The 19234-nt window shown below is 37.0% G+C and overlaps 1 protein-coding gene across 1 annotated transcript in view; it reads right to left on the bottom strand.

Moving 5' to 3' along the window:
- Positions 1–19234, bottom strand: part of LOC108239357 (calsyntenin-2) — a 371232-nt gene that overhangs the window by 78347 nt on the left and 273651 nt on the right. Inside the window, exons 6-8 of the mRNA XM_017422019.3 lie at positions 15201–15386; positions 12749–13006; positions 7612–7733 (exon numbers count right to left, since the gene is read on the bottom strand). Of these exons, the coding sequence (XP_017277508.1) occupies positions 7612–7733; positions 12749–13006; positions 15201–15386 (566 nt within the window). The remainder of the gene's footprint in view (positions 1–7611; positions 7734–12748; positions 13007–15200; positions 15387–19234) is intronic.

Raw genomic sequence — 19234 nt, 5'->3', positions numbered from 1 at the left:
GGGGGGGCAAATGCAGTGCTATTATTAAACCCAGAGATAAGGTTTTTGGGGTTTGCCAAACAACTAGCATCTGCAAATGTTTTTGCTCTTAATATTTCATGTACCTATAACATAGAATTATTAAACTTTCTGAATGTTGTACAACTCAACTACTTTGACATAGCCTCCCCAAAAAATGCCTATCAGCGCATCTATTGTATCAAAGGATTTCTTTATATTGACCTGTGAGGTGAAGCTGTACAACACAACATGGATAGTTGCTGATTGATTTTTATATTTTCCATTTCTGTCCACATGTGAAGTCAGAGAAAGTCCTCCCCCCAAGAGTTAGATTGATTGCTTTCTAGTTTTCCTGGTGGTAGTCAGTGGTAATGATTACCTTTCCACATTCAATTTAGATTCCTGCTGCAAGCATCATTTAGATTTCAATTATCAATGTTGTCTTTTTCTTGTTCTTTTTGTTGCCATCTTAAAGGCTTGAGGTGACTTCTTATTGATTTCCTCATTTAGCTAAAATCCCTCCAAGCTGTCAGATGACAATACAAAACAGGCACTGCACTAAATGTAAAACAAATATTTCTATTTTCATATTTACATGGATCACATGATCAAACTTAACTAAAGTTTCTCAACAGTGGAAATCTCGATACATTAGACAACCTCACTTTGATGATTCTACAACTGGTCAGGCAGACATCTCAGCAAAAATTTCACAAGTCACTAAACAGTAACTCAAAATGTGAAAACAAGATTAAAAATGACCATCTAAAGGTGTGTTTTCAATATGGACCCAGAACTTTTTTATCCTGGTAATTTTTAACTTGGTAATTTCTATTGTGTTTCCACTTTAGGGTAAATTAGGCAAATTAAGTTGCTGACATGTATTCCTTGTCCTCAGCTACTGAAGTGCTGCAACTGCTCAGATATTCTTGATTCTGTCATAGACATATGTCTGCAGAACTGTTGTTGAGGATCTTGGGGACTTAACCAATCAAAAATGTTTTATGCTACCCCATCACTAAAAACTCTATGTAATTTCCAGGTAAAGGGTAAAGGTCTAGGGCCTTTTCCTGAGATAAATTTCTATCCTAGTACCTTGTATTCACCCTGTTAATAGAACTATAAACAAAGGGGGCAAAGAATTACTAGGTCCAGAAAACTACCCTGGTTACTGAAAAAGGTTCCTGTAGTGGAATTGGTCCTTTAATTATCAACCAATGTAAAGATGAGACAGAAAGTTGTTTTATAGGGGAGCATCATACGACACCTACAGTCTTACCAACACATGTTTAACATGATTAAATACATAATTTATTTCCTTCACACCGGTGGTGTAAAAAAACAAAACATCAGCCAGAATGTGAGTTTTTGCAAGGTCTTGGCGAGTTCTTCAGGGGCAAATTGGAAACACAGTGAGGTCCCCATTATGTTTGTCTGAGGGGGATAGGTCATGGAAGGTAATGAGCATGCCCAAACATCCATATGGTGCATTATTTAAGTGGTAGTGTATTGGGGTACTGATCAGAGTATGAGGGAGTGTGGTGGCAGCGTATCCAGGACATGAGGACCGTGCACACAGTCAAGGCTTGTTAACCAAGAATATGATGCAGGTACTGGCTATGCTGGCCTCATGGCTAAGCTACTTCTATCGTTTTACTCATGGTGATAATGTAATGCTAGCGTGGTGTGATCTTCTGCAACATAGCTAAATCCTAAGACCATCTGAGAGTTGTGTCAGTGTGGGGTGCAGGGGTGATGTGATAATGGGTTTAACTGGTAATATTGTGGGAATGTGCTGTTGGTGTATATAACACTGCGAGAGTCCAGGAGAGTGTTTCTAGGATGCGGAAAAAAGCTGAAAAAAAAAGTTATTTGATGAATACTAAAAGCATAGTAGCATCATGATTGTCTTCACATTGAATAGGGTTTTCCCAATTTGATGTCTTCTAACCACTTTCTAATTTGTACTTATAGGGCATGGAGATCATAGCTTGGGTATTGTCCAGGGTGAACAGGGAACCAAGAGTCTAACTATGTTAGCTGTTTGATCAGATATCTCACATTAAATAGGTCCACTTACTGAAAAATATATAAAATAAATAATAATAAAAATAACTTTTCTAAATCACAGTGGCTAACTTTAAATAGTTATGACTTTATTAATCTCAAAGGAATACTTAGATGGCATAGCAGCATCCATGTACTTCATAAAATTCTAATAGCAGCATAAAAATAACAGCAGAATCATTAATTTGCAAAAAATAGGAAAAGAGGGCAGTCATAAACAAAAATGTATATACAGATAAAAATGTGTAAAGAGAGAGATGTTCCCAAAGGAAGTTAATAAAAATACTAAAACTACTACTACGACCACTTCCATTACCATAAATAACAATGTTATAAAATATAGAAATAAAGATCAAGACTTTTCTTTAAAATAAAAAGATAAAATAAGATATAAACAATCTGATTGTAAATCAGTAGTAAGTAAATAAGTAGTATTTTTCTAAGCCAATGAAAGAATGCAATCCCACAAGTTCTACACAGAGGAACTAAAGTATGAATCTGGAAGTGAGAGGAACTCTAAGCCAATGAATTTTCCTTAAGATGTTGAAGGCTATTTTTTTTATTGAGCATACTAATTAATTTTTTAAATTAAAGGGTTTACAGGGGCCTGCATTTTCTCATCCAAAAACATTTGTGGGACTGACAGTGTTTCTTTGAAACTAGATTGTATCAGCAATGAAAGAATATTATGCTGCATACAAAATTCATGTTGAGCACCAGCTCAATGCAAAGCTTTTCAATAACGTCAATTAAAAACCTCATCTTTTAACAATGCCGACAGCAGAGATAGAAAAAATACGAGCAAGCCCTGAACACAATAGACCAATGTGCCTAAACCCACACTGGCTCAAACTACTGTGTCTGTTATTAGAAGATAGTACATTTATTTTTCTCACTAGGTAAAACTAATATCTACCATCTCTCTCCAGTTCTACTCAATATGTACCACACAATGCCTGATTGTATTTTGTATAAGAAATCAATTAGACTTCTGTGATAAACCAATGTAATGAACAGAGATTCTTTTTTTAGTGGAAGGCATTTCTGGATTAGAGATATTCAAACTTTGTTTAAAACACATTAACTGTTGGGAAGCACATTACATCAAGGCGAGAGAAGATAGCAACTTAATGAAAAATTTCTTTTACAACTCTGTGTTTCAGAGGCAACTTTTAACAAGAGTGGATAAGTTGAGAATGGCATTTCTAACACTGCTGAATCTCTTTAACAGCTATTTGCTGTAAATGTGGTGCCAGCATATCACTTATATACTTTCAACAGTTGGTAAAGAAAATACAGTGTAGTAAGATTAAATATGAACATTGACAGAATTTATGCCCACGTTACTTTTGAATCAGACATCTGTTATATTTGTGTTTTAAACTGAAGGTTATGTTATCCAAAAGGGGGAAATTGTTTAATAATTAAATGTTTGACATGCACAACTCTGTTTATCAAGAGTTCAATTGTAATTTAACAATTTGAACAAATTGTACAGTTTCAAAAACTTCTGAGAAATATTTTAAAGGCAGAGATGTTATTTAGAACCCATAGGCGTCACTAAAAGATGAATGTTTTATAAAGATAGCTCCAACAACTTGTGAATTGCTTTCACTGCATAGTTCACTTTATAGTTCAACTGAATTCTTGTTGCATTTTACTTTGTATGAAGTATCAGTATTTTCTGCATCTAATCCTATTCTTTCATTGATAATGAACTCAAGTGAACCATTGTCATTAGAGACTACATAAACCCATATCAATAAGCTTCTAATCAGAAACATTTCAGGGCTTCAACAGGTTTTGACTTTGTGCCATTTTAGTAAAGGTATTTCTTATCCGTTCAAAACACATTAGTTTTCCCATTCTTAAAGTTCCAACCATCTTGCTGTATGATTAGCAGGGTATTGTGATTAAGATAAAGGCAGCCAAACACCAGTATCTTATTGGGGGAATACATGCACATACTTTAGGCCCTTATGTCTACCTATTTAAGCAATAATTAACAAAGATGGTTATTTCACTACCTGTTACAATGTTTGCACCCTGTAGATAAACAAGTTTGAGTCAAAAAACGTGCATGTTAGGTAAGTTTTAAATTGCTTTTAGGTGTGAGTGTGTGCGTGCATGATTGTTCATTTATGTGTCCCTGTGATGGACTGGTGGCCTGTCTAAAGTGTTGACCGCTGGAGATAGGTACACACACACACACACATTGATCCACTCAGTGTGGTTCGTGTGCAGCTCCAGACACCTAAGAGCATCAAAGACCAGTTATTGATCAGTCTCTTGAAGTTAAACGCCACTTGTCCCCCTAAGAAGTTGGACACAAATTGCATGGGATGACACAACTTGTTAGCTTTTAGCTCACTGGAGTGTCATTTGTTCTTAAAATTAACTAGACAAATAGCTCCACTAGCTGAAAAATGAGTATGCACCATTATCCACAGAATCAAGAATGAGCTATCAATCTGTCAGTCTTTTTTATGTCCAGGTGAGGTTTCCAGTGTTGACTTCATAACAAATCAAATGTTTTGGAGCCAGTACTCATCAGCCATCAGACATACTGCTCTTTAACTGATGCAACAGCAAGTGATTACTTCAGCCTTTGATTTACAGTCTGCACATTATATTTTATGTTGCATATATACTCTGTGGTACTCACATGGTATTTTATTCTTAAAAGCAACTCAATTCTTCATGACAGTCTCATGTGTGTCTTCCTTTCCAGCTCATCTGCTCTGTGCAGTTTGATGCAGATGCTGTCAAAAACAGTCCAAGCGTGTATTCTTAGCGAGGCTGAGTGAAGGGCCACTGCTGGGATGCTTCTAGAAGGCTGGCACACTGTCAGGGTGAATCACAAGCATTGTCTAGAGTGGCTGCAATCAACTTTAGCAGCAGCGTCACAACATCAATAAGCTGAGCTGAGCTGGGCCTCAGAAAATCCATAAGGCAGGACTGCTTAATTTGCTTTACTTTATGGACAGCATGTTGTAAGTTTGCAGCAGTAGCTTGCAAAAGTAAACAAAACACTTGGATTCAAGTCCATAAGTTCTGCAAAATTTGGTAAAAACAAATTATAGGTGAATATTGAATACTTTTCAATAAAACAGCATTTAAGTCAGTTGTACAGATAACTTTTTATCTTTCTCTAATTTGAGCAAAATATGTTTGTGTGCTTGTGAAGACTTCAAACTGCATTGAACCAGAAATGACAACAGATTTGCCAGACATTTTTTTTTTTATTTTCTTCATTTTTAAAAACCTTTTCATCACTCAACACCAGAAGGCAAAAGCAGACGGTCATGGATTTGGCTGTGTCTGTGTATGAGTGTGTCTCCGTGCGGCTATTTGTTACCAAAAATGGCCATAACTCAGTCAATTTTACAGATATTGAGCTAAAATTGTATGTGGTAGTAGCCAAGAGTAAATCTCAAGACATTCTCTGACCATGACATCTGGCAATACTGCATGAGATTGTGCATAACATTATATTCAAGGTTTAACCAAAATGGCTACAACACCATCGTTTCTTAATAAAAGATTATCTTATTTTAAAACTCTGGCGTGGAAGGTGGTAGGCATGCTTCAAAGAGTGCTAGGCCTTTAATTAAACATGTTTAAAGCTTAAACAATGATACAATATTGTTCAGTCAACTATATGGGGTAAATCTTGCTCTGTAGCTAACATAGGTGTATTTTACCTGCTCAGTATTGTACAGAAAATGTGTTAAGTATTTACATGTATTTATCGAGGGGCCTTTATGTCCTAAAAAAGTTGTCCAACACACAATCATTTTCTAGGAAAAGAAAATGCATGAGGAAAGCCTTATTCTTACGACAGGCATTAGTGACATTTATGCAGTAATTTTCAGATTGCTGATGTTTAAAAAGGTATCACACATGGAAAGCAAATGTGGAGCCAGAATACCAAAACAAACTATGATACCCTGCGGTAACTCTCTGTCTAAATTCCTCTCAAAAGATGACTCACACAGACAATATTTTCTGTCAGGAGGCTGATGGATGACCTCGTTCATGCTCTCTTCCAATCAAGACCAGTGATCTGTCTGATCAAATTAGCCTAGGGTGCTCCATCTGGATGTCCAGGCTCAGCTGTGGGTCTCTAGCATGAATCAAATGTCCTTGCAGGGTGCAAGTGTGGGGTTCTGTGCGTCGAGGTCACGTGTCTTACATTTAGACGACCTCTTCGAGAATTAGACAGCTGCTGCTGTGCATGCAACAAATACAGACACACACAAAGACTGACTGGATATTCTATTACTGCTGCGATGCCCCCTGGTAAAATCTAACACATAAAAATATATCTGGATATTTTCTTCTGATAGACAAAAATTCATTTGGCAACTACCATGGTCTAACCCACTATATTCTGGCTCTTCTTCTTATTATTATTTCTAGAGCTTTCTTGCTGCCCTACTATGACAGAGCTCAGTCTGGCAACTTGTGTTTTGTTCTTGTCTTCAAATAAAGTCCAAAGCAAGCCCGCAACAGCAACTTGAATCAATTTCTTCCAGGTCCAAGTGTACTAAGAGAAAATGTTGGTCTTGTATTGGTACAAATCATGTTATCAGACACTACACAACCAGTACCAAAATTATATATACATTGTTGGTACTTTAACTATGCCATGTATACTCCAAGAACACAATATGTACACAAAAGCAACAACTTCATGACACAGTGAATAAAGTTGTATTTACCTGGTTCATATGCCAAGAACACAAAGGAATACACCACTGACACACATATCTAACAATCTATAACAATATGAATAAGAAAAAAAGCAATAACAACGACAACACCTGATATAAACATTTTTTTAAAGGGTCATAAGATCGATAATCTTCTGTGATTTAAAACCTATCATCGCTTAGATCTTATCCTTGTTTACTCAGAATAGCTTGACATGCTGTCTTCCACCACTGTTATAAAAGGAAATACTAGACCAAATGTCTTTGTAGTCTTCAAATATTTACATTTTTGCCTATTCTAGTGATCTTTGGCAGCCACCTAAAGTGTCACAACACAAAGTTGTGAATAATGATGTCAGAATTTATTTGATTGTGCCTGCTTTTTTATATTTCTAAGATCTGTCCTTACATTGCTTATGTACTATATATCACGTTATTTGCAATCTCCAAATACAGGTATTTGTGTAAAATGTGACAAAAAATACCTAAAATTTATTTTTTTTTAGGACTAAAATGACCAACTTCATGTGCTGTATTGCTTTCAAAAATAAATGTGGTGTTATGAAGAAAATTTAGTTTTAAATGAAAAAGTATATATTTTATATAAAAATACAATAGGATGGTATATTTAGAACAAAATGCAGCTCAGCATGGCTTTAGCTAAACAAAAAAATATCCCATTGATTTTCTAATACATGTTTAATCCAGGATACAAGCTTCACGTCTCTTTGTTATTTTACCATGACCTATTTTATTAATCCACTAAATGTTAGTTGAGGATACACAGGACTCTCTGTCTGTCATTGGTGTCTTTAGATCAGTGCCTTACCTGCTCCAGTTTCCAGTGGAACTCTGCCGGTCTGAAGGTGTCCACCTGTGTGAAGTCTCTCCTCAGCAGGAACACCAGGCGGCAATTATGGACATAGAGCGAGTAGTGATGCCGATTCATCTCTGTAGAAGGAAGACAGATGAGTAGGCACCAGGGACCAAATCACCACACCTACTCACACCTGTCAGGTAAAGTCAGAATGACATCCGGTTTCATGAGCTAAAGAAAAGTGGGACAGCTGCACTTTTCTGAATGAGGCCAGCTGTCAGATACTTATCAACATTTTTACTGGAATTATTAAAACAAAAATCAGTCTCCTGGTTTTGTTAGGCCTGGGCTTTTTAAATTCATATCATTTTTAAAGTAACATTTCATCTTAAAATCACATCGATCCTGCATCATGTATAGAATATACCAGAAAAATCTCTCTGGCATGGGATGAAGTTAAAAGTCACTGTAGTGGGTATATTTGATGATGCATTTACTCTGATGTACTGAGAAGAATATTATATAATATATAATTTGGCCTTGGCTGCAAAGGCAGTGCCTTTTAGATAGATCAAAAATCTCAGATTTGGTCTTTAAATTAAATTTGGCAATTTGAAAATTAAAATATAAAACTACTCATTGTGTCTATTGCCTCATTTGTCATTCATCATGCAACCTTTAGACTTGCTGTTGTTCACTAAGTTTCTATGACATCAGCCTATTTCTGTCCTCAATAATCAGGCTGATAAACTGTACAAACCTATCAAAGCAGAAAACTGGTTAGAGCCAAGCAATCCTTTTTAAAATTTGGGTGTTTAGTCCCCCATCCACTGAACTGATCCCTGTAACCTTTAGAAATGTTTTTAATTCCAGCAGGTGAGCCACGCTGTGCTTCAGAAACATCACAGATGTGCCTCAGCAAAAGATTTCCTTAATATCTTAATATCTTATGCCTTGGCCATTTTAGACCGAAGCTACTTAGAGCAGATGAGTTCTTAAAATAGATTAGCACAGAGAGTCCCCTCAACTTTTCAGAATAAAGCACCACTTGAAAACTCCTTTTTTGTAATTATATCATGGCATCAGAGGTGGAAAGTAACAAATTGCATTTACTCACAATACCGTAATTGAGTATCAACCTTTTAAGTAATTAACCTAAGCTGTACTTTTACTTTTACTTGATGATGTTATATTTCAAGTAGTGTACTTGGTTACATTCAAAATCCTTTTCTGTTACAAATGTGAACAAAAACATGTAAATTAAGGCCAGAGAGTGGAATTAAGTTTTTCTAGCATAATTTTTGTTTGCTGGGAAGGAAGTGAGTTAATCAAAATATTTTAAAAGTTTTGGACAAATTAAATTATTTTACCTAAACTTAGAATCCAAAAGGTATGTTTATCAGATAAATTATAAGATGTAAATATAGCCCCAAATAATTATTGTATTGTGCTTAAATTAAAAAAATGAAAACACTAACTTTTGAACTGTATCTAATTGTGGTGGACTGAGTGACTTTAGGATGATGGAGAAACTTGTTCAAATCTGACATGTCTGAGTATAACTATGATGATATATAAATGTTGCTTCAGTCTGATTTGTGTATTTGGGGTCTCATTAAGAAAATAATCTGTGAACAGACAGAGCTTCTTACTGAAACTGAACTCATCACCTGATCTATAGCGTCAGGTGATGAGTTCAGCCTCTGTTACCATGGAGATCTAACCAGACTCAAACTCAGTCTCTGTCACCATGGTGATCTTACCAGGCTCAAATAAATCCTCAGTGATTCTGAAAACTCAGACTTTCAGCTCCTCACAGCAGCTAAACTGTTAACCTAACTTTGTAGTTCAGTCCTCTGCTAATTCACTGACCAGCATCAGAAACTCATGACACCTGAAACTCTTGTTTTATGAGAAGTATGGCATATATTCATACCCTCCACTGTCATGTTTTTGTTGTATTTTATCTCTGTGAGCAAGATCTGTATCATTGTGGCCATAAGAATGAACTGTAATCAAATTCTAGCTTAGGACAGGTCATTTAGGTGTTTTGGTACCAGCTGCTTTGTGGTTTGTTCAACATATTTTGTTGTTGAACAAGCTGAGCATCGTGGGATGGTCTGAACTAAACTGACAATTTATTCTCTCTAAGTGTTTTAAAGATCATGTGTGGACAAGGCACCTCAGGGCATGCTTTTGTAATTGCATAGTAAATTATGTAGCTTTTTATTTATTTAAGCCATTGTTTGAGAAAAGCTTTTTCTCTTCTCCTTTGCGCACCACAGGAGAGACACCCTCCTGCTGTAAAATAGTAACTTTTACTCAGAGTAAAGTTTTAATGACTTACTTTTTACTTTCACCTGAGAAAAAATAAAATAAAGTAACTGTACTTTTACTTGAGTATGTTATTTAGTACTTTTTCCACCTCCGCAAGACATCAACTGGTGATAACAGGCCAGAAATCAGTCAGATGCTAAAAAAAAAAAGACAAAAAAAAAAAACCTGAGTAGCATAATGGCCAAAATCGTAAATCCACGGATGCAGAATTGTGCAGATTAATGTTTGGTTGGCAAATTTATTGATCTGTGTCCCGATGTCTCTCTTTAATAAATCCTAATGACTGGGAATTGGATGCAATCACAAACAGTATTTAGAAAAGTATGAATGTGGACACTCAGATACTTAATCAACTAAAATACCTCTCAGAATAATAAAAAACAAAATGAAGACCAATTCAATAGGTTTCACATGTGAAGCATGTGTGGAAACAATCACAAATTGCGTATAACTTCTGGTAAATACTATAACACATGTAAAACCCATGGGCTTCACACATTATACACAAAACAAATTCACGTGTTTTACTTATGTCATGTTTTTTTAACATGAGTTAAAAAGTAAAGTTATACAGTATGTAACATGTTTTCACAAGCAACCACGTGATTTTCCACATGTGAAATTCCTGTGGTTTTTTTTGTAAGCGTTTGTTTGCACATGCTTACAAAAGCGTGTGCAAACAAACGGCTGAAAATTGCATTAGTGTGTGATCTATGGGAAAAGGTGCAGCAACCTCTGCTTTATTTGCAGCATATGAATCCATGTCTTTATATGTGTGGATTAAATGGGACACCAATCTAAAGATAGATCACAGGACACAGCTTTTATTTTAAACAGATTTTAGAGGCCTTAAAAGGTGAAAAAGAGAAGTAAAAATTTTTGATCCAGATTATTCAACTTTGAAACAATCATTTCTTTCCAAATCATATTAGCAAGGTATTCCAAGATTGCTGGAGCAGCGTCATTATGAATGAGTTAGACTGGATGTGTCAGCAACTATTTATAGCACTCACAGTTAAATCAGAGAGTACTATAAAAAGTCATGTTCATAAACCAAATAATGAAATAAAAATTAAAAATATACTTTTGCATTATTTTTGGAAAATTGTCAGTTTCATTTTAAGACACATCTTCATCTACTCCCTTTTGTCATCATCATAAAAAGACAAATTGATCTGATAATATGTGTGAGCAAAGCTTGAAAACTGACCAAAGGATCTGTTTATTTGCAGGAAAACACCTATACATAATTTTTGTATGCATGCATTACCATATGCAGTTGGCCCTGTAGGTGTAGGTGCTAAACACTGATACAGTTTTCTGGATAACATATGTAACAGAAGGAACCAGAACCAAAAATATTCACAGAAATCTGGTGAGCTAAAAATAAAATATGTGATTTTGTGTGACTTGTGATTCCTCAATGTTCACAGGGTCACATGAAGTCACAGAAAGGATGAAATAGTACTGTTTTGAAGACTAAAAGCTGCTTCTGTGGGCATCCAAATTTAATTGAATCACATGTTCATTTGGGGTAGTCAGGCTTAGGTGTTCGTACTGCAAGCAAAAATGGCTTAATCTGAATTTTTTGCAGATAGGTGACCCATATCTGCTTTTGTTATGACAGTCTGAGCCTCTCAAATTTTTTTTTTTTTTGTTCATATCAAACCCAGGTCAAAATGTTTACATCAAATGTAAACATTGGGTAAATTAGCATGGCAGGCACTGTTGATGGAGCAAGTCAGTGGAAACAAAGTCAAGTTTTAGACTTAATTAGTATTTGGAGTGACAATTCTGGTCAAGCTAAACTCGAGGGGTTGTATCGTAACCATGCTGCATGTGATGTCACATCTTCTGTGCATGTGGGTCACTTCAGGGCAGTAGAGTGTTTACACTGGAGTTTGATAACAGACACATTTAATTATAATGTGAACAACCACGCCAAAAAAAAAAAAAAAAAAAAAATCTCAGCAAAAAATCAGAATTGAGCATTAAGACCTGCAATGTGAACTTTGCCTTAGTTTGATGCTTCATGTGGATGCTGGTAAAAAGAACAGAGGTTTTCAGTGTTTTTCATTTTCTTCACAAAGTTCATTCCTAGCTACTGGTTTCTTTCCCTTTTTCCCAACGAGTGGAACACTTTCTGACAGATGTAAATCGAACAATGTTTTTGTTGACAGAATTTACAAGCAGACAGTGTGTAACCTGAATCAACCAGATATCTGAGGTTTTGCTGTTTGGAGAAGCACAGAGTAACTGTAATGTGGAAACCAAACTAATTGATGTTCAAACAGAGCAATGAGAACAGCTATTTTTGTGTGAACTGAAGCAAAAAAACATCAAACATATTTTATGAGAGTGCTATGTCATGGATTTTGTGCTAAATTATTTTTGCACCTGAACTAAGTCTAAATATCTTGTTCTGAACATGGTGTTACACTCAGAATGTGCTACAGTGAGCCATAAATTGTGTTGCAACATGGATAGTTTTCAGTGGAAATGTTTGATGCAAAATAATGTGTAAAAATCCAGATGTCATGGTAGTTACAGCAGGTAAAACACTGAATGCTCTTTTGTACTTTGCCAATTTCTACTTCAAGCAGAGAAAACAGAATTATCCCTTTAACTAGAAACAGCACATAGCCAAGATTTCATAAATTTTTTTTTATTAAGAATGGCCACTGATTTTGGATACCTGTAGAGATGTGTGTCACAGACAAATAACCTAGACAGGTAAGATCAATCCATTGTTTATTTTGGTCCTCCCATGGGATTCACAAACAGGAAAGTTCAAAAATGACAAATGACTCACCGGTTTTGTCCGAGTTACAGAGTAATGTCTCCTTCTCAGCTCTGAGCCCAGGGCTGGGCCCATGCTTCATCCACGTTGCAATTGTGAAATGATCTGTTAGATTCTGGGGTACCACCCAGTCTGGGATTTTAGCTGCCTGACGACCATCAAATCTGAAGATCAAGTCGCTATCCCTCCCGCTGTCAGACACCAGAGAGGCTGTCCAATTGGTGGCTGTGCTGGGGGCCGGAAGAAGGTCAGTGCTGCCAGATGAGGCGCCTGGGGGTCATTGCAGTGGGAACAAATAAAAAGAGCAACAGAAGATGTGTCAATAATAATCGTGGCAGATATGCAGTGTATATTGCCCTAACCTTGGCTATGATTGCTTGTGAGTACAGCAGAAGCCAGAGCTTAATAAGTAATCAATGGGGTGAGAGAGATCGAGGATGCAAGTATTGATTCATAAACAAAACTAACTTTAAAAAGAAGAAAGATGTGAGTCATTGTCCATAAATTGTGGACGTAGCTCTCAGCTAAAATGTGCCTCTATGGAAACAGAGAGGACATCACCTGAGCACTATGGTTACACAAAGAGAGAAAATGCAGCACAAGGAGGACAAGCATGTTGAATCTATCAGCCAGGCACATGAACTGGTTCCAGCTGACACTTTTGTTATATGATCCCCAGACATCGTGACAAAATACACCAGTCATTACTGCATTGCATTGAGTCATTCCATTCCTTTTCCCTTTACAAACAACTCCATCATTCCTCTTACACAATAACCTCAGAATACTGAGTTATGAGCCGTCTTTGTTTCCATGCTGTCACCTTGACATACCTTATTTTTGCCACATTGCTTATCTTGACATGACTGACACACTCTTACCAATCCATCTTTGATTTTTTGGGGGGCAGTGAAAAATGCATTCTGTCCAATTAAACCACATTTTTAAGTTGTTTACTCCTGCTTGTGGGTGGTAGCAAATCAGAACAACACAGAAACGGTCAGAATTCACCATAATTCCCTTGTGCAAGCGAACAACTGCAACATACGTTCGTTTATTTCTGCTAAAACCACAACATTTGCACATTAATTGATGTTTTTCTTCCATCTCTAAAGGTCTGTTTCTCTCCACTGCTTATTCATGGCGCCACCAATGCTTTGACTCGAGTAATTAAATTCCCTTAGTAAATAAAAACGGATCGACTTCTCCAGCACCCAGCTGCAGCCGCCTCTTTGCCCAATGTCTCTGTACATTATCTCAAATTGATTGTGCTTTAAAAAAGCAATTACAATTTATTCTATTTGCTATCAGATAACGATTATGAGGTGCCTGAAAATGTCTCTTTAGTGGTAAACCATGCATGGACTGGGAGCCGGGGGAGGCAAAGAGGGGGGCTGTTATGCATTCAGATGAGCTGGAATGTGGCTGTGAAGGCCGTTAGTCAAAGTCGATGACTCCAGCCCCCCTGCTGGCAGTGCGGTGTGGGTGGGGAGGGGGTATGGGGTGCTTTGTTGCTGCTCTGGGGACTGACTGACCGACTCGGCTGCTCATCAGTCACTGAGGAGAAAGAGTCGCTGCATCTAGGGCGACTAATGCCCTCACTCTGTCACATCATTAGTGACACAGCTTTAACTTGCCATTCTGGTGCTTTCATTTAGCGCAGGGATTTACCAGGGACACAAGTGGAGATAAGAATGTATACGAACTGGGAGCTTTTAGATGTTCATTTAAAAAGAGCACAGAAATGCACCTCAGGGCCTGTCTGACCCTGGCACTCAGAGTGTGGACAGCGATGATGTTTTGAGCAGAAGTTCAGTTCTGATTTAATGCTCTAACTTTTAGGCTGCTGCCTCAGTCAGAAGTCTTTGATCAGCAACACTCTACAAATCTGCCATTACCTCAACAACCAAATGCAGCAAAGTTTTAAAACTCAGGCAGTCTGAATTTTAGCCATTCTTGTCAGGATTTGGGTGTTTTGTGATCTTCTGTGCATGATTTTCATTTAGTTCTGTTCTTATCCTTGTGTTTTTGTTTGTTCCCTGTGTTCCATTATATCTTATATAGTTTTGCTCCTTGTGTCCTCCTTGTTTCTTGTGCCATTACTCACTCTCCCTCAGTAGTTTTCCATGTCAGTCTGCCTCACCCATCTGCACCTCTTCCTAGTTAGTAATCAGTCACCTGTGTCCACTTCCTCATCAGTCTCAGTCCATATAATCTGTTCCTTATCTGCCCTTATTCACTGGTTCATTGTCAGCTCCTTGTGTCTCCCTGCTATCTCATATTGTTTAGTTTTGCTGTCTCATCAGCCTTTTGTTTTTGCTATATCAGTAAGTAAGTTATTTCTTCAGGAGCTCTTCATGTCAGTCTGCATTCTGGGTCCAATCCACCATGTATAAAACCTGAAAATTCCGGTCAAACAGCAACAATCACAATGTTGTAAATTAACCAAAAGTTTCAAACCAACCACAAAGCTTCTGCAGAGATTTCTCAGAATACGTCTCCCGGTCGCAGCCTTTCCCAATGTGGCTGGTCTGCAGCTCCACAGTGGTCCTCACTGAGGACAGAGGTTCACCACAGGTCTCCAGATGCATCTGAGTAAACAGCTGCTTACTGCCTGTTCCTGGCTCGTAGTCCACTCGTTTATTCCAACCTGGGAATAGACATAGATGGAGGGATTGTGTTAATGATGGAGGAGACAGTCTTTTTTTTTTGAGTGGAAACATCAGCCAGAGATAGGTGATTATTTGCCAAAGTATGTGATCTTTTAAAGCCTTTATGGCGCTTTTGTTATTGCCCTTTTTCTGCTCCATTTTCTCAGTTTAGAAGCCCATTAAAACAAAACATAAACTCCAATTTTTCATTGTTATTAGTATTTCTCTTATTGAAATTCAATATCCTCCTGGCAGAATGCGGCTAGCTAATGAAATTATGACATTGTGTTGTTTTTTGGAGAGCAGTGCAGTACCTGACCTAGCAACAATAGTCATTATGCTGTCACTGTCTGTCCTGTCAGCTGTGAATTGGTTTTCTCAGTCTGACCAGGCTATTATTTTGTGTGGCTGTGGTGTTTCTGATTTCCAATTATTTCTTTTTGTGTGGTGAATTTGTGTTCATTTTGCAGTCCACATTAGAATTATCAGGACAACATTTGATCCAATATACAGTAGCACTACAATATTATCACCAATGATTTTTTTTTTCTGCCAGACAATTTATAATAACTTCGAAATAACTGAACAGGAAACTCTAAACCACTCTATCAAATCCGTGCTTCTGGTGCACACAACTGAGTTCCAATCTACCAGTCGGTAAGCATTACTGGTGAGGAGCCAAAGGCAGTGACATGAAGCAAAAATGACAACCCAAGAAGGCGAAAAACAACTCTATGTTGCTCACTAGTCTGGTAAATCTGCCGTGTTCCCTTGCTTACACATCACTCTGTCACGCTCAAAACACATACAAACACTGCATCTGTTTTGTAGTTGATTTACCTCCTACAGTATGTAACTGCTGTGTGCTGCTGGAGCACTGTTACTATGGGATTGTCTGTGGCTGTGATGAAAATTGACACAAAGAGTGGTGCATGCTTACCAAGTACAAAAACACATGAAAGCAAAAACATTAAACAAGGCCAATAACTATGTTTTTTTTTCATATATAAAACATGAGAAAAAATTCTCTACCATTTATTTCTTTGGTGTCACAGGTGCACTGTATAGCTACTGCATTTACTTACTTCTCACGTTTTTAAAAACCCTTCAAGTGTCATAATTTTCAGTGTTCTACTTTGGGAACCGATGGCTCAAAATACTTCAAGTACGGAAAAGTCTGGTGGTATTGTAACGTCAGTCACTGTAGTCACTCATTCAAAGACTAAAGAGAAAGCTTGGAATAGGCCTCAGTCTGACAAGCCATTAACTTGAATCCCCTATGAGATTTTTCCCTGGATAATCGTAACTGAGATCATTCTGATTGTTATTTACTGCAAGTAAAACACTGACTACAAATAAGAACTCCACAAAATCCCATTTTAAATATATTTATTCTATACCTTTTAAAGCAATAGGCAGGCAGTGTTTTAGATTTGCATGACAACAAATCAGATGCAGTTTACACTGGTAATGTAAACAGTAGTAGAGAGTCTTATGTATTTTAGACTAATGTAAGACTAATGCTGAGCTACACCCTGTAGAATTGGGGGTAATGTTTTAGTTGTGTTGATAGCTGTTGCCCATGCTTCTGGAAGTTGTGGGACCTTTTACCTTGACAATTTTAATGAAAAGAAAATAATGTTCTTTTCTTGTTTGGTCACAGGAAATACATATTTGACATACTACCTTATTATACAGTAATAAAGGAGTTGTGATAAAAAGGAAAAAACAAACAAAAACACCAAGGGGCTTTTTTCACAAAACTCAGAAACGGGTTAAGATACCATTCACACAAGAATGATGTCTTTCCAAATGAGCTTTTCCCTTTAAATACAGCACAGTTTCTAGAAATGTCTCCATCCACACAAAAACACAATAAACAACCCAACTGCTGTAGTAACTATGCCAGGCCTGTATGCGGAGTAATATCACTGAAAATACACCAGAAACAGGAAACATGTAGAGCAGACAGTTCAAACTGTAAACCCAAGAAGAAAAAGACTAGGGCCCGGTCCCAATACTCACACTGCACCCTACACCCTTATATGAATTGTGTACTCAGTCGAAGTGCACAGAGGGGTTTGTGTGCGCAGGTTACAAGCATGCAGACATTCGAGAATTGGAACAGTACAGGTTATGTCATCGACTTGTGCCTCTGCATCATAACTGTGACATCCAACATGGCGGGACCAGTCGCTTTTGGCATTTTAAGAAGGTGCCAGTACGATTTTAAAAGTAAATTATAGGTATTTTTGCTTCCTAAAGTCATTGCAGGAGATATTTGGCTGTTCAAATGTGTTTTGTTATGACTTGTTGAATACAGAGCAAAGTTTGATAGTATTCCCACATGTACAGTAGAGTGAAACAATAATTATTTCAATACTTTACATTTGAACACTGCTTTTTTCGTGACAGACGCAGCTTGCTCTGTCACCACTGCCTCCTCCGCCTTTCAATTCTAAACCCTTTTATTATCAATAAAGATTAAAAAAAAATTCAAAACGTCACATGCAGCAGTGAATTGTGGGTAAATACTTCACCAAAGTTTGCCTGCATGAGGGCTTAACCAGAGGGCAGATCTAGTACACAAAGGGGGCGGGGCGAACGACCACTCTGGAAAATTGGGACACACTGCACAGTCAAACCCTTCAGCATGAACTCATGGGTGGAACAAGGGTGGAAGTGTGAGTATTGGGACTGAGCCAAAGATGGTGAATATAAGTGCAAAAACTGAATCATCCTTGAGGACCGATAAAAAGTTTAAATTTCCACTTTGTGTCACAATAAACTATTATTGACTGGGAGTCATGTCAGTTTAAATTTGGGGTCATAATGGACAATTTCAAGGAGAGTATCCAGAGGGAGGGCTGGATAAACTGTACACAAGTGCCAGTGTTTTAAAACTCTTCCTATTTACCACATTAGTTAAATGTATAATTGATGTATATTGTAATTTTGTCAGTATTCTTGACAATAAAATAAAGTGATAAAAACGTTTTTGGCCTTAGATTTTTTCGTGTAATAATAAGGTTTTTTGCTCTGCTCTAGTTAAGGCTATTTTATTGTTCATCAGCTTTGTCTGCTCATTGAAATATTACACTATACAAAGGTTTTTTCTAAAGTTGAGAAACTGGGGTCTGCATCACAAACACAAATATGTAATCTGTCATTTCTGTTGTTACTTCTGTCACATTTGGGGTAGTAAGAGAGATGAGAGGTGGCAAATAATGTCATTGTTTTCATAAGGCTGTGTTTAGGCAGTCCACATGATAACACAATAGTGACATTTAAATATTTTCCCACTCTGGAACCTGGTTTTTGAAAAATACCATTTAGGGGCTCCTAAAACACAGTTTTTATGTGAGTGAAAAGCTCAAATAATAATAAAAAAACCCTTTGTAAATTCACAATATGCCATTGCAGTGTGGACTGGGCTGAAGTCAGGATTTTCTGGCTATCTTGGCCTAAGATATTCTTGATTTAGTTTCACAAAAATAGTAACAAGTTGTTAGCAAGGGGATTTATTTGGTGCCATTAGCCTGCTCCAGTGGCCAGTACTGTGAAAGTACCTTGAAAAATCATTTACATTTATAAATTGTTTAGTTCTGTGCAAGATTTCAAACAAAAAATACACATGAACTATTTTCACACTGTGATCACAAAAACAGAAAAAAACTTTAAGCTTTAAAATTTAAATTCTGGTTTATAGCCTTAAAGTTGTTATTTAATAATATTATTGCTGTATAATGCTGAAAGGAGGGAAGCTGCATCATTAAACAGGTAAATCAAGGGCAAATCAAGTGATTCAGTCATAAGTTACTTGGAAAAGAGCTGGGAGTGAAATGAT

The sequence above is a fragment of the Kryptolebias marmoratus genome, linkage group LG2, assembly GCF_001649575.2.
Source record: "Kryptolebias marmoratus isolate JLee-2015 linkage group LG2, ASM164957v2, whole genome shotgun sequence".
NCBI classification, from domain to species: domain Eukaryota; kingdom Metazoa; phylum Chordata; class Actinopteri; order Cyprinodontiformes; family Rivulidae; genus Kryptolebias; species Kryptolebias marmoratus.
The sequence above is the reverse complement of the archived record's forward strand: the minus strand, read 5'-3'. Positions and strand labels throughout refer to the sequence as shown.